Source organism: Plectropomus leopardus, chromosome 3, assembly GCF_026936395.1.
Source record: "Plectropomus leopardus strain MGB_pleo_1.0 chromosome 3, ASM2693639v1, whole genome shotgun sequence".
NCBI lineage: Eukaryota > Metazoa > Chordata > Actinopteri > Perciformes > Serranidae > Plectropomus > Plectropomus leopardus.
In genome coordinates, this window is record NC_142178.1 from 29669872 (window position 1) to 29697181 (window position 27310).

General features: G+C 39.9%; 2 protein-coding genes across 4 annotated transcripts in view; both read left to right on the forward strand.

The window, feature by feature from the left end:
* The window catches only part of rin2b (Ras and Rab interactor 2b), a 41693-nt gene extending 26283 nt beyond the window's left edge, over nt 1–15410 (forward strand). Inside the window, exons 8-13 of one of the 2 annotated variants that reach the window (XM_042484722.2) lie at nt 3218–4633; nt 9163–9245; nt 9570–9795; nt 10029–10160; nt 12523–12686; nt 13062–15410. In XM_042484722.2, coding sequence (XP_042340656.2) covers nt 3218–4633; nt 9163–9245; nt 9570–9795; nt 10029–10160; nt 12523–12686; nt 13062–13388 — 2348 coding nt within the window. In that variant the 3' untranslated portion in view covers nt 13389–15410. Of the gene's footprint in view, nt 1–3217; nt 4634–9162; nt 9246–9569; nt 9796–10028; nt 10161–12522; nt 12727–13061 lie in introns of both variants that reach the window. The other variant, XM_042484723.2, reaches the window with a different exon arrangement.
* A 765-nt stretch (nt 15411–16175) lies between these two features.
* On the forward strand, nt 16176–27277 carry LOC121941551 (NACHT, LRR and PYD domains-containing protein 3-like). Of its 2 annotated transcripts, XM_042484372.2 has the most exons (10): nt 16176–16253; nt 16352–16413; nt 21208–22840; nt 23350–23694; nt 23967–24134; nt 24222–24392; nt 24613–24828; nt 24916–25089; nt 26187–26360; nt 26582–27277. In XM_042484372.2, exons 2-10 carry the CDS (start codon nt 16353–16355, stop codon nt 26595–26597), a joined length of 2958 nt encoding a protein of 985 aa, XP_042340306.2. In that variant the 5' UTR covers nt 16176–16253; nt 16352; the 3' UTR covers nt 26598–27277. The 2 variants fall into 2 exon arrangements, with proteins under 2 accessions (XP_042340306.2, XP_042340305.2); XM_042484371.2 differs by lacking the exon at nt 16176–16253 and having other exon boundaries at nt 16260–16413.
* Nucleotides 27278–27310: the final 33 nt, after the last annotated feature.

The following is a 27310-nucleotide window of genomic DNA, read 5'->3' on the forward strand; positions in this document are numbered from 1 at the left end:
ATGCTGATGGTTTTGCACCTCACGTCGCCCACGCCTTTCCAGAAAGTTGCTGCTGAAGAGCTCAATGGCTAAAAAAATAATTGTACCTGGTATAACGAGTTTGTTATGATCTCATGCCCTCTTGACTTTAGCTATTTGTTTACATTCCTCACTTCAGGTTCTCCCATTGTGCATTAAGCTGCACTGCCAAACAGATTAATATCATTTACTGACAGGCTCCGCCTTCTCTGATGCCGATATAACATGCTGAATTGCGCAAAAAAATCATAGGTTTATAGGTTTATTGGACAAGATGAACTATTTCTTAGACATTACCATTTAGTATTGTGGCTGAAGTGTACAAGAGTGGACCGTAAAAGACTTTTATTGTAGTTTAACACCACATTCTCTTAAAGCTAGTGTTGCCATTGTGCCTTATTTTAAGTGCCCCACCTGCTATATCATGCAAACAGTCAGGCATGCAAAGAGAGAAAAACAGCACTGGTTTTATTTATTTTTCTATGTCAATTCACACTGACCACTCAGCTCTGGTTTCACAGCACATTAAGTCACTACGTCTCTGTCAAGTTATTCTCGGCTCAGCTGCTGTGAATCTGCAGTGAGTCAGCTCCCTACAGTGGAAGCCTACTACATAGCTCAGTGCTTAGTGTGGGGGAGAAGGGAGTGGCCAGTGGAAAGCTTCGGTAGGCCGTGCACTGTCTAAACACACATACACACACACACACATACCATCACACCAGGTTCAGACATATATGAAAGCACACAAAGCTTTCAAGTATGAGTTCTAACATAATTTGTGGAGTAAATTGTGTCACAGCTACTGACAGACATGAAGCTGCTTTTTGTATTTGCATGTTGACATTCCTGTGAGTAGAAGTGGGTGTCAGCCTGCACTGTAATGGCTTTTGCACTGCAGTTCTTATATTTGATGAGAGGAGAGAGAGAAGCAGCTTGTGAGCCCCTCCTAGCTTACCCTGACAGTCCTAAAGGGAAACTCCCCTCTCCACTGGAAAGCTTCTATTTAAAGATAAAAAGCAGACTGTTATATTATATGTTGTGGAATCCTAGCACGCGCATGTGAAACCCTAACACATGTTACAAACAGAACCAGAGACATCTGAATATTGCAGTGACTTTGAAACTCATTTTAGAGTGGGACTTTGTGTCTTTAGTTGAACTAACAGCGTGACTCTAGGAATAGAAAAGTTGGTTGATGGGACATTCTACCACTTCTGTCTAGACCAACATACTATGTCAGGACTGTTGGATGGATTGCCATCAAGTTTGCACAGATATTTATGTCCCCTTCAGGATTAGTAACTTAATTCTAGCACAATAATCAGGTCAATGTTTGAATTTTTCTAGGGCTGTCAAACGATTAATTTTTCATTGTGTTAATGCAGATATTTCAATAGTTATTCGCAGTTAATAACATTTTTTAACTGCAGGTTTTTTAATAATATTATTTTAAACTGTATGCTTTTAATTAAATTATTTTGCATTACAAAACAAGTATGAAGTCCATATTGAAAAGGTAAAGCAATTCTCAGCAGAATATCTTGATTAGGAATCAAATGACAGTAAAAAAAAAAAAAAACCCTGCATGGGGCTACTATAAGGTGGACCGATCTGTAAAGGGGAGACTCATGGATACCCACAGAACCCATTTTTATTATCATATCTTGAGGTCAGAGTCCAAGCGACCCCTGTGAAATGACCATGCAGTTTTTCCGTCGCTAAAATTTAGCCAAACGTTGGCGTATTATTCGGCTCCCTGAATGAGAAGCTACCATGACATGCTTGGTATCACTGGATCACTTAGGTCCATTTTCACATGATACCAGTATCATCACTCTAGCCTTAAGACTCAGTCCAGTACAGCCTCCTAAAGACAGGAAGGTTGGCTGGCGAGTAACGCAATTAAAACAAAAACAAAAACACTTTTCGACGGACTTTAATCCCATCGCAATTAACACGTTAACACTCACAGCCCTATATGTTTCGTATATTTACGTTGGCTTATGACTAAATATCTGAGAAACTACTGCTGTAAATAAGCAAACGTTAGCATGCTTACACACCAGCATGCACTCATTTAGCGGCTAAACATCGATATTGACCGATATTTGCCTTGTTGACTTGGCAGCCTGTCAGCAAATACGATGGCAGAGTTTGCTCAGTGCTGTTTGTCAGCTACTTGACACAACAGTTTTCAGACAGACTCTGCAGTGTCAGGTGATCATTGCTCACATGAACCAGCACAAACTCCACAGACACACTAAAGTTTGAAGCAGGCCTGTTATAAGACATATGAAACCGTTAGACCTGGCTTCTTTTATTGCTGCAGAAATGCAAGAGTAACATTTCCATTTTTAGCCTGAGGCAACAGTTGAGCTTATGCTACAGTCCCTGAAAAGATATTTTGAAGTGGCATAATTTGTTGCCTTGCTCTATTCGGTTTGGTTGAATCATTGCGCTGTAACTTCATATTAATGCTTGAAGATAGTAGAATCTTTCTTTTCAAGTGGCTTTTAAAGCTGAGTGTGTTTGCATCTTGCCAAATAGTTGAAAACAATGGAGTGATTCAGTGGAAAACAGCACACAGGACCATCAAAATGGGAGCACATGTCCTCCACTGTAATGGGACACTTGCACTCTCAGTATGAAGAAAAAGAAGAGTCAGAAAGTCGTGTATATAAGATTTGCTTTTAGTGATAGCTTCATTTAACAACAGAAAATTGTCCTGAAACCACTCGGTTAGGGGAGCTACAGGAAAGCAGCATGAGAGAGGAAAACGGAGCAGGAAGAAGGAGTGGAGGAACTGGAACTGAGTGCCGTGTGTTGTGTTTAGTGCCCTCCCACTAAGTGATTAGCATGGGTGACTCCCTCTCTGTGTCTCTGGGTGTGTGCCGGCACTCAGTGAATCGGAGCCAAGACACACGGGGCTGAACTCGCAACGCTTTTGCCACCAGCAAGACGAAGAAAGACACAACGAGGCAGAAAGAAAGGCAAAGAGAAAACTTAGGAAAACTTCAAGGGACTGTCTGTACTGTTGGTGAGAAATAGTTGAGAATTTTGTCTTTTTTTCCAGCTTTTCTTTAACTGATCTTTTAATTCTCAAGGACATACCCTTTCTCTGAACCTTGTCCAAGGAGAAGTGTGTGTCTAAAGTTAGTTAATGTTTGCCTCTTAATGTTTCTGTGTCTGTATGTTACAGGTTTCTGGGACTCTGCCCTGTGTAGTAGGCGTCGCACTTCTCCTCGTCCGTGTCGCCCTCTGAGCCGTACCCTCAGCCCCCAGCGGACTAACAGGAACAGGGAGGTCGAGGGGTCACAGCAGAGACACACCGGTGCTCACTGTGACAGCGCTCCCCCGACCCTACGCTCTCACGCGCCTCCACCTTGCTTTCATCTGGAGAGAAGACATTCCAGTGGTCCCTTGTGCTTCGTCAACCCCCTGTTTCTCCAGACTCATCAGCACCGCCGCTGTGAGGACGACCCGCCTTCACATGCTGCCAAGTCCGATAACAACATAGAGAATGTTGGGCCGTCGTCAGAGAAGCCTTTAACTAGCAGTCAAGGTAGCGAGCAGCACGTGGATAAAACCAAACTGAACGGCAAATCTCGTCCTCCTCCCCCCCGTCCCCCCCCTCCCCGCTCCATGCCGCGCCGGCGCCCTGCCCCACCTCCACCTGGACCTCCAGCAGCCACTGCCAGACCCAAGAGCATGCCAGAGGCTGTCGTTGTGTCTGCAAGGCAACAACAGTCCTCAAGCAGGCGCCCTGCACCCGCTCGACCTTCAATGGGTGCGAAAAACAGCAGCCCGTCTAAAACTGCCAGCTCGCCGATTCCTGTGCCTTCAAACCGACCACCTCCAAGGCCGAAGAAGCCTGATCTGGAAGCTCACCGCTGCCACATCGCGCTGGATGATGAGACCATCGCCAGAGCTCTGTCCCGTGCCAAGCTTCCACCCTGCCAGCCTCCACCTGCTGTCCCTGCTGATGTACTACTGGAGAATAACGCTGGGAGTCCGTCCACTCCCAATGAGAGGGGACGCCAGCGGCTCAGTGACATGAGCATGTCTACTTCTTCCTCTGACTCACTGGAATATTCCCAGTCTCCTGGATTCTCCCTGGGACTGGCCCCTAGTCCGTCCAGACACCTTAATCATCAAGACCCAGTGGAGGACAGCAGTGACGACGATGAGGATGGGGAAGAAGACGAGGAAGAAGACTACGGGGTCGGTTTAGAGACAGACTTAGAGATGCGCCTCCGTCCATCCTTAAAAGCTCGGAGGCGAAAGGTCGGCGTGAGCTTAGGTGGTGGCTCTTTCATCCTCCCCAGGGCCCTGAAGGGGCGCTTCCGCAAAGTGAGCGGCATGCTGAGCTCCCTCATGACCCCGGAGAGACGGGCGGTAAAAAGGATCGCTGAGCTGTCCAGGGACAAAAGCTCATATTTTGGTTCCCTGGTCCAAGACTACATCAGCTTTGTTCAGGAGAACCGAGGCTGTCACACCTCAGGGATGGATTTTCTGCAGACTCTCAGGCAGTTTATGACACAGATGAAGGCTTACCTTCGCCAGAGCTCCGAACTGGACCCCCCGATAGAGTCACTCATACCTGAGGACCAGATTGGTAAGTCTGCCAAGATTCATTTTCAAAACCATGAATGTTTTTTTGAGGTTTGTTGTTTGTGTGGTGGGATTGCATGTCCTGACTTAATGATGCATCTGCTCATGCTTGCGTGGGCACATTTGTGATGTTTTAGTCATATCCCATCTCTGACAGCATTCACTTCTCTACATGTTTCCTTCTAGTATAAATTGAGAAGTAAAACCTCCTTAGTGTTACCTCAGAAATGGATTTCAAAATGACTTCATTCATTGAAAATGTTCAGTGAGTGCCCAGGCAGGCCAATGTCTTGGGAATCAGACATACTAGTTGAAGTTTTCCATATTAGTCTTCCACATTACTGGGGTTGAGTTACAGAAATGCCGACATGCTGTGCCCCAATGAGTTATTCTTGGCTGCTGTTGGTTGGCAAAAGCTCACAGTGCAGTTGAAGCTCACTTTGAAAGGCAGAAGTTTTATTTCATTGCATTTTAGATTGGGATACAGTGATTCTGGGGCAACACCAATACAGATATATAAATTAACAGTTTGGTTGATAGCCTGTACCAATGGGTTTTTTTATGTTGCTGTTTATTATATTCATTTTTTTTGCTATTTATTTCAACTGTTATGCCAGGGAAATAAAGAAATCTTCATTATAAAAAAAATAACTAAACTTTTTACAGTAATTAAAGCTGTTATTACACTATCTTTGAATGAGCTCAAGTTCAATCATATACATTTATGAAATAACCTTAGAAGTAATCTTCTTTCACATAAAAACTTTTTTTAAATGCCTCAAAAGCCTTTTCACTGTATATAATATATCAATACATCGTCCTTCTGTAAAATCTATTTTACATTGCTGTGCAAACATCAAGAAACTTCTCCTTTTACTGTACTACTACCCAAGTTTTTATTGCCAAAAACTTTTACAATATTACCTCAGAGTATATTATGAGAACGTCACGATCTACCGTCGCCCAACGCTCATTTTTACTAAATAGAGCTTGAATGCATCATAATGTAACTCAAAGCAACATGTTAGCTGTTAGTTTCTGGCCACCAGCCGCAAAGAGATAACGTTAACTAGGTCGCTGATTTCAACTTACATTTTTCATACACAATGTAGCATTATCAGATAAACAATAGGATGCATCCCCTGGTGTGTTGATAGTGAGTTTCCAGCTTCCTTTCTTCCCAAAGGAGTCCCAGAAAAAACTTGTCCCAAACTAATTTTCTGTTGTCCCTAGGACGACGGGACGACGTTAGTCTTTAGCCCTGCTGTTTAGCCTGTGCAAAAATATTGTGACACAATGGAAAAACATCGGCCACTGCCATCGCTGTCATTTTAATTGCCAGTAGGTCAATGGCAGTTAAAAAAGCGAATTTCAGAAAATACCAGTGTTTGGCTGTGAAATTGGTGCATCCCTAATTTTAGGCCTGCTTGGTATTCAACTACAAGTTGGTACCCCTTAAAATGTGAGTACTGACAGCTGGCATTGAATTTTTTTCTCCAGATACTGGTCTCTTTTACTTTTTTACTGGTGCGAAATTCTCATATGGCTTCTTGCATTAAACATTTGATAACATTAGGTTCTTTAGTTAATGGATAAAAGGGTTTTGTAGTAAAACATGGAATCAAAAAAACTTTATTTGCTATAAGTCAGGTACCTAATTGGCAATAGTATTAAAAAGGTCTAATGAGCGCTCTTTCTAATGCCACTGGTTAGTATTAGAGTTGCTGATAAACTCTTTCGAGGTCACAATGATTGTAAAAATAGTCTGCAGGCATGAACAGCTCTATGAAAGGGACATTTCACTCCAAATAGATTATTGTGGAAGAGTATTTGCATGAATATGTAAGTATGTCTTTGCACTCATCTCACTTCCCTTGTTCATTGTAAACAATAACAGCAAAGCCTTGTTCAGAGACAGAGAAGTGATCCATTCTGGTTGTGCTAACAGACCACAGATCCGCACACAAAGCGCCTCACGCTCACAAACGTTCTCTTTGGAGAGGGGAAATGTGAAGAAGTGTTTTTTATACAGTACAGCGACCGTGGAAGTAAACATGAAGTTTAATAGTCGTATCTGAGCTGGAATTCTATGTTGTGTCTGAGATCGAGAGAAATCTTAAGAGAAATCTAAAGCTTAAGTAGATTTTTAGATGGCAGAAGCTGGAAGGTTTGTCCAAAGTACAGCAAAACACAAAACAAAACTGAGTCCTACAAGCGGGCAGTCTGTCTGACGTCATGCTACAATCCCACAGAATATGTTTAAAAGAAAGGAGAAGTGCAGTTAAGCTGATGTGTGTGCTCCAATTCAGAGTGTTTACAGAAAGAACGAGAGGAGTGCATTACGTTATGGCTGAAAGTCTGACATCTTGAGAAGAAAATATTTGTGTTTAAGGGGAGCTGTGTTAAAGTCCAAACTTTATTCTTTATTGAAACTATACTTTGTAACGTCAAGGGAGAATGATCAACAATTTTTTGTTTGTAAAGGGAGTGTACACAACTATCAACACGCCCTAACTTATGGCCGTGACTGGATAAGAACAAATGCAGGGAGGAAAAGGAAAAGGCTGTCAATTCTGGGATGTAAATCAGAAAACTGCACATATTTTTTAAGTTTGCTTTCATGTACATTGAGTGTTTCCTTTAGTTTCTAGTGTATATGCGTGTTGGTGTGTATGTTGTGTATATGCACAGACTTTTGAACAGTTTATTGCAGCTGAGGGAAGCCTTTGACCAGGCTGTCGTCTAGATAATGCCCAACAACAAACATTGCTCAATATACAACGGAAATTAGCCTTTCTGGAGGACATCAGGAAGTCAGCAGTCAGAAAATGCCTGTGTGTGTGTGTATGTGTCTACACACATGTACTACAGTGCGTCCTGAACAGTACCCCTCCTTGTGTACACACAAGGATCATCCAGCTTCTGTAAACACCTTGGGCCTCCCCTTGTTCTTGACTTCAGATTTATTTTTCTGAGCCGTGTCCAATAGAGAGCTGCCAAACCCTTTCCCTCAGGTGACCCACAACACTCATCTCTCACTCATCAGACGTAGTGCAGAGGCTTGTACCGTAGTGTAAGTGAAGCGCATTCACCCCTGTGCTCCTCTGGTATTTCTGTGACTCACCACAAAGCCAGAAATATTTCCACAAGAGCAGAATTCTTGTATGTGCATGCTCACTTGTTGATGCTGTTAGAAAACATGCATTTGGTTCTGTGCTGCTTACTGCAAAAACACTGCCCGGAGGCCGGGGATACTTGTGCATGGAAAGCTGCGTCAGTGCTGCCAGTGAACAAAAAGGCACGATTGTGCATGCAGCATGCTGTACATAGTTGAGGGAGGCAGAGAATTATTTGAAGCCTATAGACGTAGGTTCGAGGTACAAATGAAGCTATTGTCAAGGTCCAAGTGCAACTTTTTTATTGCATGTTAGCTGAATTAATGGTGTACTTATGAATCTGGTTCCAACTTGGATTTGTCAAGGTCAGACTTAACCTGAGAAAGAAATATGCCAGTCTTTAACTCTTTTAAGAGCAAAGATATCTAGGTGGCTCTTTAGCTAAATAGCAAATATGTAATCTAGTAAAACCTTGTTGAATGTCAGACTTTGAGGTTAGTTAATTATTAGTTTTGTTACCTAAAGCTGTTGAATGGCAGGTATTAGAAAGGATTTAGATCTGATTTGCTTCTTTTTAATGAAATACTGTACTGTATGTACACCATTCAAGAAACAGATGCTGGGTTTACGCATGCCAGAAACTATCTGTGACTAATACTGTTAATCTCATGCAGGAATGGGGGGTTGGTTTACTCCTGCTTGAGTAGGATTTGATAAATAATGGCTTGGCCTCGTTGAATATTTTAATGTTGATTTTTCTACCTCCTCAGCAAGAACAAATGGGCCTGAGGCTGACAGACAGAGACATTAACAGTGTAGGGAATTTGGAAAGCACTGAATGAATTGTTCTGATTTTTGGGGTTGTATTAGATACTTATCCATAGTCAGTGTATTACCTACAGTAGATGGTGGTCAGCATGCCCCCAGTTTATAGAGGCAAACAGGAGTACCAACACAGAAGCTAAGCAATTTATGTTGTGCTTTAGTGTGACTTGTTTTGGCTACAGTTAAACAGTTCAAATTCACTTCATTACTTTAGCTGCAGTAGCTGTACAGTGCATGTGTAGTTGACTCATCTAATGCTAATGGTAAGTTAGCAAGTTAACATTAGCTAAACATTACATGAATAAAACTTAAATCCATTAACAAGAATTCTATCTGGGTCACGTCAGATACATCACTATCAGCAATTGTGGTTGTTTGATTACTACATTTCAAGCAGCATAAAGAACAGTGTCCATTTCCTGAGATGAATGGCCTCACTCAAAAGGCAATGACGTCCTTTCAGTTGTAAAACTTGACTCATTTGTTTGCTTTATTGCTTTATTGATGTATTGCTAATCAAATATGTCTGTTTCTCATTTAGTTGCCTTTGTCTCTGTGTTTTTATGTTTGTATGTGCTACTGTCACCTATAGACCAGGTGTTGGAGAAGGCCATGCACAAGTGTGTCCTGAAACCTCTGAGGAGTGTGATTGAGACAGTTTTGCACGACTTCCAGGTAAGAGATAAGTGGAGTCATTGTATCATGCAAGGTTACTGGTTGGATGTTGATGGTTTTAATTCGGGTCTCTACTACCCTATTTCACAATTTTATAAGAAAAGGATACATTTTTGGCTAGATAAGGACCTGTAATTGAAAATATATGTGGCATTGTGCACTGTGGAAGAAAATTGACTCATACTGTCTCGCAATCCTAATTTTTAAGGATGAACAGACCTCTTACAAAGAAATTAGAAACATTTAAGACAAAGACGCACTATTAATCATCTTTTAATGCTCGACTGGGTAAATTAACCATACCAATCTTTCTGATGTCTGCAGGTGAGCAGCGGAGCTTTGCAGCAACTGAAGGAGAACCTGGCCCTGGCTAAGGCCAAGAGGCCCCAGGAGTTAGGGGTGGACGGAGCTGTGCCCCCTGACCCCATGGCTATTGAGAAGATCCGCCACAAGTTCCTCAACATGAGCAAGATGTACTCCCCTGAGAAAAAGGTGTCACTGCTGCTGCGTGTGTGTAAACTCATCTACACCATCATGCAGGATAACTCAGGTAGGCAGAAGAGTTAGATGAAACTATTTTTTCTACCTAAGTCTGAAACTAATATTAAAAGTAAAGGAGCTCTGGTTTGATTTGAATTGTTTTCCACAGTCTAGTCTCCTTTTTGGGAATATAATACGTTTTATGAAACAGTCCTATTCAGTCCTATTTTCAGATTATTGACCTTCGTGTGTCCTGCGTGGCAATCACACCTACCTGTCTCACTGCTTTCTGCTTCCTACCAGGGAGGATGTACGGTGCAGATGACTTCCTGCCCATGCTGACTTATGTGGTGGCTCAGTGTGACATGCCTCAGCTGGACACAGAGATCCAGTACATGATGGAGCTGCTGGACCCCTCTCTGCTCCAAGGAGAGGGTAGGTCCTGTTGGTTTGCTTGTCATCAGTCTTCGATGACCTTGTTGGTTTTATTATGTCTCTGCACCGGCAATAGCTGAGGCCAGAGGCATTATATTTTCAGGTTGTCTGTCCGTACATCTGTTTGTCCGGCACGTTCTTGTGAAGGCGATATCTCAAAGGTGCCTTGAAGGAATATCTTCAAATTTTACACAAACCTTCACTTGCGTTCAACATTGTGCTGATTAGATTTTGCTGGTCATAGGTCAAAGGCCAAGTTCACTGTGACCTCATCAGTCTCATTCTTGTAAACGCAACACCTCAAGAACACCTAGAGGGAATTTATTCAAATTTTTCACAAACAGTCACTTGGACTCAACAATGAGCTAATTGAATTTGGTGGTAAAAGGTCAAGGTCACTGTGACCTTGCATCAGTCTCATTTTCTTGAATTTAATATCTGAAGATTGCCTTGAGGAAGTTTACTCTAGTTTGGTGATAATGTCAACTTGGACTTAAGAATGAACTGATTACAATCTAGTGGTTGAAGGTCAAAGGTCAAGGTCATGTGACCTCAAACAACATGTGCTTGGCCATAACTCAAGAACCTTAGGTGTCCACCTTGAAACTGTGCTGACTAAGTATATCTCTTGTGCGTGAAGCATCCATGTTTTCACAGATATAAATGTAAACTGTAAGTGCAACTTGACTGGTGATTTGGGGCATACAACCATGTGGCGGTATATCTCCTTTTATTTCTTTGAATTATTTCTTTTAAAACTTTCAGTGAGGCCCAACCCTAATAAGCAAAGAGTGCAAAGGGAAAACCTAGAAACACTCCTCTTACCTGTGCAGCTTAAGTGAAACTGGAGGGCAAAAACAATCCATAAATACCAAATGTTCTCCTCCCCTTCTGGTTATATAGTGTTGGATATGTCCCTCTTGGGGTTAGTCAGGTGACAGTGTGTTGTGAGGTTAGCGGGCAGCCTGTTGTATAACTCAACTGAAGGTCTGTCTGGGAGGAAGCACTTAACAGTGTGGCACACCTTCAGCTGAATGTTTGAAAATGGTTCGTATCAATAGAGATCTAGGGCAGGTCACACCATCCCCTGTCACAGTATATGGCTTTCACATCAGATCTGAGTATATTTGACACAAAATTCGAGTTCCTTTAACTGAACGCTGTGTACTGTACGGTGCCCTGGTCCACTTGAAAAGGTGGTCTCGAATACGGTTCATATATACTTGGATACAGTGGTGATGAAGTACCGGAGAGCCACACATGAATGGAGTACTGATATCTTACATCCCGATTTCAGATCAGGTTCCTGGTGCATATGTGGTTATATTTAGAGGCTTTTATTTGAGATTTTTCACAGTAGTAAGTGCCATTACATTCTGCCTCAGTTATTCCCCCAGCAGCAGGCAGCTAATGTACATGTAGCTATATGCTAAACATGGAAACGTAATCTTGGTTGCTGGTGCTGTTAATTTTGTTCAGATTTTGGAGCATATTCCTACTGGAACATGTCCAGTTGTGTTTAGAAGTTTTTATTGTTTACAGTAAAAAAAATGCACAATTACAGTCATTCCCTGGTTGCAGCACCGAGATCCTGAAGAGTGGAAATGTTGACAAATCAGGTCAGACTGGGCTTTTATATGAGACTGGGCTTTTTTAAAGAGACAGGCACTAAAATGGAGTGTTTAAGACAGAGGGTGAGTACAGATGTTCTAGCACAGATAGTATGAGGAAAATAAAGTGTTTTTGGCTATTAAAGTTTGTAAATCGGCTCTTTTCAAAACCGTGGATACAAATATTAACATAAAAATGAGTGTAAAATAGATCCTCTTTAAATTTCCATTATCAAGTTTTTTGTTTTTTGTTTTGTTTTTTTTACTGGCAGAGTATTTTTGCGGGAGATGAAGCAATTACACTTGCTGTGCTGAGTTAAGTTCACCAGGAAGGTTCTGTTAGAAAGCTTGTGAAATGTAGACATAGGAAGGAAAGTCCTTTTGACATTGGTAGGAAATTCCATTCGGTGTTTGATTTGAATGGGCTGGAGCAGGTTCAGAGGAAAAAGGAGGCGGAACCCTCCCAAAGTTAAATATTTTCCTATCAGCGTCAACCTGTCTGGCACACAGAGTAAGATCATTGTTGAATTGCTCAGATGTAGAAGATGTTTATCGTAAAGCTTCACTTTTAAAAATGCCTATTCTTGTTCTGATAATTTTTTATTACAAAGGAGGAAGTGTCCCTTCCTTGTTTTTGTTTTTTTACATGACTCATTAATGTCAGCTTGTTTCATTTCTAGATAACGGGCTCTGTTCTGTTTCTTTTTCTTTACAAATCCTCAAGCATCTCTTTTTCCTTTTTACCCATGCAGGGGGCTACTACCTGACCAGCGCGTACGGAGCCTTGGCCCTCATCAAGAACTTCCAGGAAGAGCAGGCAGCCCGGGTGCTGAGCTCTGAGGCCAGGAACACCCTACACCAGTGGCACAGACGGCGCACTGCTCAGCGTTCAGCGCCGACTGTGGACGACTTTCAGGTATCACGCCTGACCTGAATCCACCTTGAACATCCAGGCAGTGAGTCTAAGTTGTACCAATTCCAAAAAAAAAAAAATCCCAAATTCACCTTTAGCATTGGAAAGGTGCATGAAAGGTGCTGTGTTCTGGTCCTTGTTGGTGAAAAGGAACATATTTACAGTTTCTACTAACATCAAAGCATGTGGATCTGGAGATCAGTTCTTTGCAGAAAGCACCCTCTAGTGGAACATTTAACAACTGCATGTGGTTTCTGTATATACCAATAACTGCATGATTTTTCTACTTGCATGCTTGATTCAAAAGTAATACCTCTTTCATTGTTTTGTGTCTGTACTGCCAAATATTAACGCAGGATTTTTTATGTCTCTCTGCAGAACTATCTCCGTGTCGCCCTGCAGGATTTGGACACAGGCTGCACGGCCAAAACCCTGATTGTCCACCCTTACACGACCACAGAGGAGGTCTGCTCGCTCTGTGCTTACAAGTTCAAGATCCTGGACCCTGACACCTACGCACTGTTTTTGGTCACTGAAGACACCAGCCAGCAGCTCGCCCCGGACACACACCCTCAACGAATCAAAGCTGAGCTCCATAGCCGGCCCCGTGCACAGATCTTCCACTTTGTCTACCGAAGGGTGCCTAACCTGAACCTATGTATCCCTGCCATCATGCACAATGGGAACTGCCTTCAAGTTGAATAGAGCAGGAGAAAATAACAGCTTTTTGCACTTGATCCTAAATGCTTAGTACTGGTAGTGCTTGCAGATGTTTGTTTTGTAGATAGACATGAGGACATCTGAATGGAAAAACAGGCTGTACATTGGCATTTTGATATTGATATAAAAATTCTTTGCTCAAAAATTATGCTATCCAAATGATACAGTGATTAATTTTCAAGAAGAGCAACCAAGATGTAGGATGGACTCTAGAAAGTGCTGGTGTTTCACTCAAACACCTCAAGACCGTGACTCATATTTGGGTTGAAAAGAATAACAATGGTAAGCTGTAAGTTTAGTTTAAGCTCTCTACAATTAAAACATTTAGGGACCAACTATCTGGTTTGGTTTGTCATGCCGAGTAGAAATCATCAGATTGTAGATAGAGGCTGGTTTGCAGGAATTGTATGTTAAGTATTAGAAGGAGGTGAAAAGTTCTTAAGATTGTTGGACATGTACCATCCTTAAAGGTCCAGTGTGTAGGATTTAGGGGGATATATTGAAAGAAATGAAAGATAATATATTGAGTATGTTTTTGTTTTAGTGTATAAGCACCTGAGAGTAAGAATTATGTTTTTTGTTTCCTTTGAATGAGCAGTTTATATCTACAGATGGAGCAGATCCTTGTCTACAGAGATTACCATGTTTACAGTAGCCCAGAAAGGACAAACAAACACTGGCTTTGGATAGGACCGTTCACATTTTTGTTTGGGCCACTAGGGTAAGCATTTCCTTTCCAACAAGCAATGTTGGAAAAACACAGTTTGTTTAAAAGTGAACTGCTTTATTCAGTGTTTTTATTGGTTTAAATCACCACGTATGTTTGTTTTTGACAGATAGACACCTCTGCGTATATTTTGGCTTCAGGTATAAACCTCCTGAATGTTTGGAAAAATGATGAGCACACCATAGCAGGTCCTGGGCTAGCGGCCCTTCTGCGACAAGCCAAATAGCGTCAGAGAAACACTGATTTGTAATGTGAAACTGCTTTATTCAGAATTTTTTATTGATCTTAATAACTGGGTCCGTTTGTTTTGGGAAGGAAGAGACCAGATGTTTATGACTTCTGATAAAAACCTTCAACAATGAACACTGAAGAGACTCCAGCCGGGAAAAGTTTTAGCTGGTTGCATTGTGCAATCCTCACCACTAGGTGCCTCTAAATCCCCCGTAATCTTACACACTGTTCACTTATAGCAGGGGTCATACAGTTTAATATTGCATTTTATGTAACTAACATTTGCCTTAACTGCTGTTATCCCAGGTGCCTTCAAAAGGAATTAAACATCCTGTATGCTACTGAAAGCTTTCAGCTGTCATCCAGTGATGAGTCAGCTTTCACTAGTGACCCAGAAAATAAACAAACTTTATGCTAAAATGGTGGCTTAATAAGTAAAATGAACTCTTGTAAAAGTTATGATTGTTTTTTTAAATTGCTCTTATTTTTATTTTCTGCAATTGCTGGTCAATTGTAGATTGTATGCCTATGTAGAAATATTTTTATATCAATTGTTTAATTTTTATCACTAAAGATTTGTATTCTGATTGAATAATATCTGTACTGGACTCGATAGTGGACTTGGATGTATGCCAGTTATTTCTCAAAAGTCAATTTAAAACAACACTGTTTCTACTATTTCTCACAGAAAGCTCAAAGCTGACTGTCAAAATATATAAAATTATCTTAAAACAAGGCTACTTGCTGACTGAATTTTTGCTACGGTATTTTTGAGAGTAAGTGTCAATTCTTAGGCATACTGTTGCATTTCTTTGCAGCACAATGATACCCTGACAAAACAGGATTTTACTTGATCTCTGAGATAAAAATTACATTCAACAACCTAAAAATGGCAAAATTAATCACACATATTTCAATCCACAAACACAAATTAAACTGAAAAATGATTTGCAAACCTGGTCTAAACAGAAGGTGGTCAGATAGGGGAATATTTATGAAGCATTTTTGTGGTTTGATGTATAAAGTCAAATAAAGTATTTGTTGCTATGGTTTTTCGTCTTTCTGTCCTGAAACTCTGGGCGGCTGGGTCTGTACTCGGTAGGCCTGTTCAGTAATCCACCCGTGCATATATGGCTTCCTCACTGACTACAGAAATCAGTGTAAGTCTACCAATGTGAAACCGGGTGAAGCATCTTAAATTCACACATTTGGTCATTTTTAAGGTCAGCTCCAAGAGTGTGATGTTGGACAAGGAAATCAATACTAAGAGTTAAAAAAAAGTGAAAAATTTAAAAATACGGCATTGCCATTACAACTCATGCAGATTGCAAACTGATAGGACAGTACATTGCAATTCATGGAGGTTTGCGCTGAAGTCTTTCCTGGTGATCTTTCAGGATTTAACTCAAGTGTTATCTCTGGAAATATGTATGAAACCTGAGCAAAAAGGCTTGGAAGATGACAATGAGCAGCTAAAGAAGAAATGACTAAAAAAAAAACCCATCTAAAAATAATTTAAAAGTATAAGACAATCACCCAAAGATTAGTTAAAAATATATATTTCTTTTTTCTTTTCTTTTTTAAAGCAAGGCAATGACATGGAAAAATCCTAAAATATTATAATGGTTCTACATTTAAAATATGTAATTATAATTACGAAGTTTTTTTTCTCGACCCCCCCCCTTTTTTTTAAATGTGTTTCTAAATCTAATTTTGCAACATGTGGAACATATATCTTACCAAGTTGCTTATTGCACACTGTTCACCAAGTATAAATAAACAAATAGACAAATAAATAGGAACGGAAGGTGGATGTTGAACCGTGAAGATGACGTATGACGTAGTAATAATGCGCATGCGTTATCCGCCAACTTTACACAGGTGTAGTGCTAGTGAGTGTCTAGTCAGCAAACAGATTACGAACTTTTGAGCTATGCGCTCTCTAGTCAGCCTATCTTGTATTTATTTATCATGTATCTTGTTTCTCCAGCATGTGGGCCCAGCACAGCGCCGAGAAACCTTTTCCATTTCACCGAGCTTCTCCTAATATCGGTAAGTTAACAGCTAGCTAAACACTACAACACGGTATAAGCTAACGGAAAGCATCCACTAACGTTAGCTGGAAACTAGCAAAGTAAATCCCGCTGGTTGATCGAGATCCCAAAGTTACAGCCTTATTTCTTATAAAAGATAAACACCAGTGATGTGAAGTTAGAGTTTCTCATAAACGTCTTAGCGTTACGGAAACTAGCAAACAAGTAGCATGAGCTCATATCAACTGCTCGTTAAGCTAACTGTCGTCTTTTAGAAGTAACTGAATTCAAGCTAATTTTAGAGTCATGTTTAATATTTATTTCAAGTGAAATTGGTGGCGAAAAATCATCCACATCACAATGTGTGATAGTTATGCTGGTCTCACGGGTATAATCGCTCTTTCAGGAAAAATCGTTTACCGAAAAACTACATGTACGTTAACACTGGCTGGAGTGGAGTGGGCCTTAAATGTCAATGAACGGTGGAAGTAAATAAAGCGGAGTGACACATCCAATGTTAAACCTCTCAAACCTGGAGCCACATCACCTCTCTTGTGTTGCTCTCAGACTCTTTTCACAAGTATTTAAACCTTTGAACCTTGAGAAAATTGGTGCAATTTATTTCAAAACCATGGGGGAAAAGGCAATGAGCTACTGTTCCAAAAATTGCAAGACACTGGTATATTTAGAAAATTATTTATTGTGAAAATTGTGTTTTTTTATGTTAAAAAGGTAGGGGAAACTATTTCAATGGTTTTCATAATTAAATATTTCCGAATGTTTTTTTAGCACTGTTTTTCAGGTCTTCTCCATTTTATTGTTTTGTAAAGTTTGTGTTTTGACTTTGCCTTTTTTTTTGTTTGTTTGTTTGGGGGTTTGTTTACTAATTTTCAGGGGATGTTCTTTTGCGCTTTATGATTGTTTTGCAATTTTTTTGGATCATTTATTCTTTCGTTGCTCATTGCCCTCCATATGTTTTGGAAAGTCATCGAGACACTTTGCTCAGGTTTCAAGGGGTTAAAACTCACAATGATGTTATACTCTTCTTATGATATGAAGACTTTTATGAACTTCCTGTTAAATCAAATAACTTGGATGAGACTTACTTGTCAACAGCATTTAGCTTTCTGCACATCACTTGTTTCATGTATGACATTAAATATTATGTTATTTTAATATTGCCACATAATACATATTGACCAGAAGGGGGCAGTCCAAAGAGGCCCTGTTTTTTGCCCTTTGTTCCATTTTCATAAATAGAATATAGTTTTCACAAATCTGAAACTGTGGCTTAAATATTATTTAGCCACCTCCTGGGACAATCTAGTTCAGGTTTTACACGTCTGAGTAAAATGTTTTTTGAGAGGGACTTGGTTCAGTATGGTGTAGGTGTGAAACATACAGTAAAAATGAATCTAGATTTCACAAATCTGAAACTATTTTTTAAGTAATTCTTAGCCTCTCTGGAACAATCTAGTTTAGTTTTGACCCCTGTAAGTATAGGGGTTTTTCAGAGACCTGGTTCAATGTAGTCAAGATGCTGCGAAAAAAAACCCCGTTGTAAAATCTCCTTTTTTTGCATTTTCACAAATAGAATATAGGCTTCACAAATCTAAAAACTGTGTTTTAACTCATCTCTAGCCTCTCTGGGATAATCTAGTCTGGATAAGACCCATTTTAATATGGTGGTTTTTGATCTGGATCTGTTCCAGTGTGGTCTATTTGTGAAAATCTCACCTTTTATGCATTTTCACAGAGAAAAATGAAGGTTTCACAAATTTGAAAGTGCGTTTCAGGCGGCGTTGAGGAGTATGAGGCGCAAAAGCCAATGATCGGTCGTTTTGCAGCGTCTCCCCTCAACTGCTGCTTCGGAAGCGAGCTTCAGCGTATAAGCGCACCCACCCCATCTTCCTGAGTAGTCGTTGTCACATCCGTGCCCAGCCAGCTGCTCGGATGCTCGACTTAAAGATAAACTTCTGGCCCCACTTTACCGATCTAAAAAGTGTTACACGGATTCTGGTGTGATTTTTGTTTTCTTCGACGTGTCACCGACGGTAACGTTACCACCACTGCCCGGTCGTCGTTTCTGCACAGAGGGTTTACTCACCCACATTTTTTGGTAAGTGTGTTACACGAAGTAACGCCGTGCGCAGCTACAATATAAACACATAAATATTAGCGTAACACTTTTAACTAACTATGCGAGTTGAGTCTGTTTTTTTAGACAACAGCAGTTCTCAGGAAAAGCCGTACTGTATCTTAACTTTCGTTTTCTTCAAATTTACGTCACGTAATGACGCAGGAAGCATGTCACATCATTGTAGTTACAGTGTATCTCCGTCTATTACCATATATCCTTTTTCGATTTAGAATAAAATGGCCCATTTCAGATAATGTTGCCAACAGTATCCTTGATTGAACAAAGTCTGCGGTGGTCATTTCCTCAAGATTATACATATAGCAGTGAACAATGTGTAACGTATGCAGACATCAGAAAATGACACACTGCAGAGAGAGTCAGGAAGTTGTCTTCACAGTTGATTGCCTTCTGATTGTATTTCACTGCACCAGTTTAATGTTTCTGTTCTGTCTCAAATACAAAGTATGTTTCTCCAGCCACCAAACTGATTTTAATTTTCCAACAACTGAAATGAATCACAGGGTTTACGTATCAGGTATGCTGCTATTCTGACTTTACTGATATTTTCGTCAGGGTAAATGCTTGCATATATGTCTCATTTATTCACTTAGATTCAGTTCTAAGCAGTGAAATGTATATATACATGCAGTTTTTGTAATCTGAATTTGTTATTTAGTAATTGTGATTTTTTTTTAACAATTTAGTGCATACATACAAACAAATACAATGTCAACAAAGCAATAATATGGGGTTCAATATTGGGTAGAAGTAAGAAAGAAATAACAATTATGAATGTAAATATGTTTAAAGAAAAAAGTTATAAAATAAAATAATAAAAAAAGACAAATAGTTACACGAAAAACAATGTAAACAAATAAACAACTGTGTAGATCGCTTGGGTTTAGTTATATTTCATAAAAGAGTTTGCAGTATGAGTTTGTTACAGTGTTACTAATTCTTTCTACTTGTGTCTATCTACGCACACTTTTTTTTAAATAAATGAATTTAAACCCTCTTTTTTTTCAGCCCTCTTTGCCTTTTCCTTTCCAGCTTTCCTCCTTTTCCCTCCTCGTATTGCACTCACTTCCACAGCCACACAGTGTATTGTATTGTGGCATCAGCTCACCGGCAGTGTGATGGAGCTGAGAATTGTTGAATGTATTTTTTCGAATTGTTCAGGTTGGTTTGATTGTAGAGATGTAATTGTTTGATTTTGTCTTCCAATTTCCTTTCTGCTTCTTCTTCTTTCTTTTTTTTATATGTTGAGTATGAGATGATTTCTCCTCTTAGTACTGCTTCAGCTGTTTCCCAAATGAGTGTTGGTGATGCATTTGCTGAGTCATTTGTTTCCATAAATAATGTTGATTCTTTCTTGAGGTGTGAGTCGAATTCTGGGTTGGTTTCGGTTTCTGTTTTTTGTGCATTATGAAGCTAATTGGGGCGTGATGGGATATGATTATTGAATGAGTTGGTTGGGGTCAGAGAGATCCGCTATTAAGGAGTTACTTGTTAGGAAATAATCTATTCGTGAAGTGATTGATGGATGAGGGAGATGTAGATGTATTCCTTAGCTGATGGGTTTTGTAGCCTCCAACTATCGCCAAGACCAAGGTAGGTCTGTCATGTATTGTTTGATTATCTGTGTTGAATGCCAGTTTTTGGTGTGATGAGAGGTTGTTGAACTGTCTTCTGTTGGGTTGATACCTGTTGGAGTTGTCACCTATGATTATGCTTGATGTTGAAAAGTTGTGTAATGATGTAAAGAAGTTATGAAAAAATGTTGGATGTTCCTTGTTTGGGCCATAGATACTTGTGATTGTTATATTGATGATATTGATTGTCCCATTGATAATGATAAAATGTCCTTCTGGGCTCTGGTACAGTATGTTTGTGGATTATTGATGTGTTTTTATTAATCAGGATTGAGATACCTTTTTTTGGAATTATATCATGCAAAGTATATTTCGTTGAAATTTTGTGTTTTTTAAGATATGGTGTTCACTGACTGATAATTTGATTTTAATTTGATTAATTTTAGCTATTTTCCACCTCATTCCACCTTTTTTTCCATATTTGACATATTGTGAAAATACATGCTATTTCCAGAGGTGCACTGTAACAAACAATTTTGCTGCAAACCACTGACATATTCTAGGCTGTTAAAAAAATCTACTTTGTATGTAATATATTGAAAATTGTTCATTTTTTGTTGCAGTTTTTTCCATCTAAAATAGTCGCATTGTGGACTGATGTTTGTTAAAAATGAGCTCAATGAATGTAGAAAATAATATTAATGTATAATATTTTTTAAAGCTTGATCTTGAAAAGCACATTTTGTGGGCCCTAACAGTTAAATTTATCCCCTGCTATGTTTTTTTTATGTTGATAATGTTACAATTCAGGTTAATCTTGTTGTTTCTTCAGGGGATGGAAAAGTCACCATAACACTCAGTTAGTGAAAGTGTATTTCGATATCCTGGAAGCTGAGTTTGGATTGCAATCCGGAGGAGTTTAACAGTTGTTTCTTTGGTATGCTCTAAGCTGTCTCTTTACTGCAGACACACTTAAACTTCCTTATCTGATAACAAAATAAGATTTTTGCAAATGTTGCTGTACTGTGTAGTCAAGTAATAGCTTTTGTTTTTTCCACTCATCACCTTTATATCTTTTCAGGAACCACTGCCTATGTGATGGATCTCCAAAATTCTCTCAAAGCCACACTGAAGAACAAATATCAGACACTGAATGAAGGGTACTCTGAAAAGTCATTACTTCCTTCAAGACTTTGCTATCGGGAACTCAAGCGTGACTACAAATCTGCTGAATTGCACCAGCATGAGTTTAGACACATTGACAAATCTGACCTTAATTCTTGGACATTTTTTGAAACCGTCCCTCTCGCAGATATTTTATCATGTGACTGCAAACACAACAGCAGCAAAAGAACAGTCATCACTTCAGGAGTGTGTGGAGTTGGAAAAACCACAACAGTGCAGAGCTGTGCTCTGGAGTGGGCAGAGGGTAAAGGGTACCATGACATCCAGCTCATGTTTCCTCTCACATTCTGGGAGTTAAGTTTGCTTAAGTGCAAACTGAGCCTCATTGAACTTCTGCTGATGTTTTACCCTGATTTGAAGGAGCTAGACGTTTCCAGCCTAAACAAAAACAATGTGTGGTTTGTCCTTGATGGACTGGATGAGTATCATTGCCAGCTAAACTTCCACTGTCCAACTGTGAGTGACGTTTCTGAGGTATCCACAGTGGATACTCTGGTGACAAATCTGATCAGGGGGAATTTACTTCCCAGCGCTCATATATGGCTAACGACCCGATATGCAGCAGCAACGCAAATCCCTGATTGCTTTTTGCTTAAAGAGACCGAGGTTCAAGGGTTCAGTGATGAACAGAAGGAGCAGCACTTCCGGACAGTTATCGGTAATGATGATCTCGCCAACAAAGCCATCGACCACGTGAATGTATCAAGGAATCTGGAAGGCCTATGTCAGATACCTCCAATCTGCACCATCATGGCATATGTGTTAAATAATCATCTAAAATCACAAGATGGGTTTAGAATGAGTCCTCTGAGTTTAACCCAGATTTACACAAAACTGGTCAAATCCTCAAACTCAGACACTTTTGCCAAGCTGAAAAATCTGGCACTGCTTCAGATGGAAGAAGAGGGTAATGTGCTGTATGAGCATCATCTTCGAGGCAGTGACATAAGTGTTGAGGAAGCGTCAGCTTTCTCCAAAGAGTGTCCGCTTGTGTTGAGAGAAGAGAAGGGGCTGCATAACACCACAGTGTTTCGATTTGCTCACCTGAGCATTCTGGAGTTCTTTGCTGCGTCAGCTGAAATGGACAAGATGGATAGCGCCGCGGACCAGTCTGTGTTTTGTCAGTTAATGGTGGACGAGTTGTTGCAGAATGTCGAGGGGAAATTGGATGTCTTCCTTCGCTTTATCTTTGGCCTCATTAAGGAACGCGGCATGTTGGAACCCTGGGATCCAATGATTGAGTACATCAAGAGGAAGATCCTGGAGAACATTGTGTCACAGAGCGCTGTGAGTCTGTTTCACTGTCTGAGGGAGTACGACAACCAGGCTCTACAGGAAGAGGTCAAGATCTTTCTTAAGTTTGGCAGCTCTCCAATCCTTTACATCTCACCAGTCTGTTGGCAAATCTTGATACAAAGAACTGGTGTTTTTGAAGGGATGGAAGAGAGTTTTGAGATGCAGGTATCCACTGGAAGTGATGAAAGACTCCTCAAGCAGCTACCAGCTATTCTGAAATCCAAGAAAGCCATGTAAGTTCATTCTCACTGGATACAGCCTCTACCGTTTATACACATTTCTTAAATATTAGGACATTTATACATTGTTTTGTTTTGTATTCTGTTCCAGCAGAATTGGTTTGAAAAAGATTTTTGTTTTAATGGTCCACCATCCCCAAATCACACGCAATGTTGGTGGTCATCTCAAAACTGTCAGAAAAAAACCCAAAAAAATTTGTATGGCTATGTAACAATACTAATGACGAACAAAATACTTGTGTATTTTGGGTTTACTGACCCTTTAACCTAGCTGCATTTACACCTATATTGGGTCAACAGTCTGATTGCCCTTCTTGGCAGTCCAAATTCGAGGACTAAGAATAAAATACAGTACAATACAATTCCTATGCTTTAACTCCGCATGGATCTAAAAATTCGCAAACTACCCTCAAACTGAAAATCTATGTTATACTGTGATTTGTGTTGTTTATTGCTCATTAAACGATAAAGCATGTTTTCTCTCAATTTTCATCTCCTTTAAGGCTGCGATTCTCCAACCTGACAGACAAGTGTTGTCCAGCCTTAGCAGCAATCCTGAGCACGAGACAGTCATACCTGAGAGAGCTTGACCTGGGATACAACAGCATCAATGACAGTGGAGTCAGGAAGCTCGTGGAGGGGCTGAGCAATAAAAACTGCAGACTGAAAACAATCAGGTTGCAAGCCTGCGGAGTGACCTCGCATGCCTGTGAATACCTTGCCACAGCCCTGAGACAGTCCCAGAAACTGCTGGAGTTGGATCTCAGCATGAATGAAATAGGAGATGACGGCCTCACACACCTCGCAAAAGGTCTAAGATCTCCCGACTGCCAGTTAGAAACACTCAAGTAAGTGTTGGAAATAAACAGAGCTGTTCACTATGTTCCTTATTTTGCATTACATGTTTAATTTCACATGAAATTACACAGATATAATTATTTTTATGTGTGAAAGAAAAAGTTGATATCTAATTACAAAATTGGACACCAAAGTCTCCTTAAAATAATCAGTGGGAAAAAATAAAACTAAGAATAAATATGTTAATTACAGGCAGTTTTTTTTTAACTCTTCAAACTTAGAAAATCTGTTAGGTTGCTGTCATTTTTGTCCTTTTCCGTAGACTATCGCAGTGCAACATTGAGCAAAGAGGCTGCTGTGACCTGGCCTCGGCTCTTCAGAAGAACTCCGACCACCTGAAAGTGTTGGATCTGAGCATCAATATGATCAGAGACAGAGGGGCCATGGAGCTCTTCAAAAAATTTGACATATGGAAGCTGACAAAGCTGGAGTGAGTGTGACTTCATAGAGATGCTTGGCCTGTCAGCATAAATAAATAGATATCAACAGTCCAGTAACATTTTGTGTCTCTTGGCAGGATGTGTCACTGTGGCCTCACTGCATTGAGCTGTGGAGGTATCGGGGAAGCTCTAAAGTATGAATCCAGCACTCTGGTAGAACTCAATGTGAGCAACAACAACTTGAAGGATGCAGGCTTTGCGCTCATCTGCGAAGGCATGTATGCATGGTGTAGTCTGAAGAAACTCAAGTAAGGATGCCTTGCTCTTATACTTCTTTGATTACTTGCTGACTAAACTTAAATTCTGGTATTGAATAATTTTAATTTTTCACTTCTAACTTATCCAAATTCAAATGAATGTGAGATTTTTTTCTGCACTATTCAGCGAAAAAAACGTACTGATAACTTTATATCCTTAAACCATTAATTAAATATATTTTCCTATTCCTATTTCCTATTATCCCTTCAGTGTGTCAAGATGTGGAATCACCGGTGAGGGTTGCTTTTATTTGGCAAAAGTGCTGTGTTCAATCTCCCAGCTCTACAGTGGGCACATTCAACAAACAGACTGGCAGGCAGTCGAGCTGCAAGACCTTGACCTCAGCATGAACAGCCTCGGAGACAAGGGAGTCAAAGAAATGTCAGCCGGATTGACTAATCCATACAGCCATCTGAAAACTCTCAAGTGAATAATTTTTAAAATATTCTTCATCAAACAACTGTGATGTTAAAGAGATCAGTGTGCTATAATGTGATTTTTGTTCCATTTTAGCCTGAGCCACTGCAGCCTGACTGACGGCTGTTGTGCAGAGCTTGCATCAGGATTTGCGTGTAAGGGGAGCATTATCAGAGAGCTGGACCTGTCTGGCAATGACCTTCAGGATAAGGGAGTGGAGAAACTCTGTGAAGGACTCAGAAGCCCTCAAACTAAACTTGAGACACTGTCGTAAGTCTTTGCTTTTTTATTTCTCCTTAAAGTATTATGAAAATAAAAATGAATATTATTTGTCAGTCAAAACATGGGTTCATGGGGCGCTCAGTAGCTCATTTGGTAGTGTGGGCGCCCCATGTACAGAGGCTGTGTCCTCCCTGTGGCAGCTGCGGGTTCAACTCCTGCCTCAACCCTTTGCTGCATGTCATCCCCCAAAATCCCCAAAAAATTATTTAAAAAAACAGGAGTCCACATAACTCATAACCACGTAATCATTGCTACTATTCAAAGTAACAGTTACTTTATTGATGATTACCATAACTCCACAGGCTGTGGTGTTGAGTTTATCAATAACCTATATCAACATCTTTTGCATCATTTTGCTCTGATCTCGTCTTTTAAGTTATTCAACACAATACATTATTTCAATGATATGTACTTAGACAAATGTATATGTGAAACAAAAAAGGCAATTTATTATTTTGGTAAGTAAAAAATTTTAAAAAATTTAAAATTTTAATTAAAAGAAATTTTGCTTGGCCAGTGGATTTTCCCATCTACCTGCCACCTTGGCCGGTGCATTAAAAAATGAATTTCCAACACTGGCAGGGCTGTCTTAGTGACAGGCTGTCTGCAACGTGGCGCTACAGAAAAAAAATCAACATGGCGATAGTCAAAATACCAAACTTGGAAACGGGACTCAACAAACCAGGGAGTGACATCACGGCAGCTACGTCCATTAGTTATAGAGTCTATGGTGAAGGGTTTTATTCAGAATATGTGAGACAAGCTGTATGTGGCAGAGGGTGGCAGGGTTACGAGATGAACAGTAGGCTGTAGACTTCTGCATGAATAGAGGTCACTTCTGAAGCAGTGAGGTTTGATTGCCAGCCCTGCGGAACAGTCTGTTTTTAAAAGGCACTAAAATTATGTCAGTTTTTAACCTTACTATCACATTTATTCAATACTGGATTATACAATAGCCTCATTGACTACAGTTTTAGTAATAATGTGTTAGGATATCTCCAAATATTTCTTTGAGCCTCAGTTATTTACATGTTGTAGTAGTACAGTGAACGGGTATCATCTCAAGAACTTCTGTTTCTCTCCAGACTGAGGGCCTGTGGCTTGAGCTCGAGGAGCATTCAGTTCCTGACCACTGCCTTGAAGTCAAACTCCCAACATCTGACAGAGCTGCATCTGATGGGCAACAATCTGGGGAACTCAGGAGTCAGAGTGCTGCAGGAGTTAACAAACAACCAGAAATATGCCTTGCATACCATAGAGTGAGTACTAATATTGATAATAAGAAAATTAAAGTTCACAACAGGCACCTCTTTTCCTTTGCCCTTTTTGTTACGAAGCAGTACATTAGGCTAATTTATATGTATTTTTTCCTATTAAGTCTAAAATGTCTGTTACAGTTCTGACTGCACATGAAGTGTGACTCACTCTCAGACTTCATCAGAAGCTTTCATGTAACCTGTTTCTACATTTTATCTTTCAGCGTCTCAACAGATTGAAGAGACTGAGAGAAAACAGACTCAAGGACGCAATCTGGTCAAACTGACTCACATTTGTCATTTCATACACTGACTTGATAGTGGGATGGTTCTTGTATTTCAGTGCATATTGTACCTACAATATTGAATTTAATCTGTTAAAAGAATAATTTAAGAAATTATGTGACATACCAAACATGCATCTAAAAGGCAAAATCTATTAGCATTTCAAAATATTGTGATTTTTTTTTCATTTCTGCATTCTAAAAGGCATGAATGCATGTTTTTCTACAGTGCTTTAGTTTGAAACCACATTTTCTTGGGTTGCAGTACACAGCACTTGAAAGGAAGATTATCTGAGAAAAGTGACGTGAATATATTCACTGAAATAATGTATGTACTTATAAAATATATGTCTTAAGAATTTTGTTTCTACACTATTACTATTTTATTTTTTGTGATGTATTTATTTCTTTTCTACGCTGTAAGGTGATGTTTTATGCACTGCCTTAGCTCAATGTTTTCTTGGGTTGCAGTGCACAGCCCCTCAAGGGAGATTATCTGTGAAAGTGTTTTAGGTAATATATCCTCTCAAAATATGTGCCTGCAGCATTGTTATGTACAATTACCTGTGAATCTGATGCAGAAACTGAAATGAATGTAATCTCTGATTACAAAATAAACTCTTTATTTTTCTTCAATGCTGCTTCATTTCAGTGTCATTGCAGCACTCC

Coding starts and splice junctions, on each gene's coding strand:
- LOC121941551 (XM_042484372.2), top strand. CDS start 16,353: ATGTGGGCCCAGCACAGCGCCGAGAAACCTTTTCCATTTCACCGAGCT. Junction 24,135..24,221: donor TGGAAGCTGACAAAGCTGGA/GTGAGTGTGACT, acceptor GTCTCTTGGCAG/GATGTGTCACTGTGGCCTCA. Junction 24,829..24,915: donor AGCCATCTGAAAACTCTCAA/GTGAATAATTTT, acceptor GTTCCATTTTAG/CCTGAGCCACTGCAGCCTGA.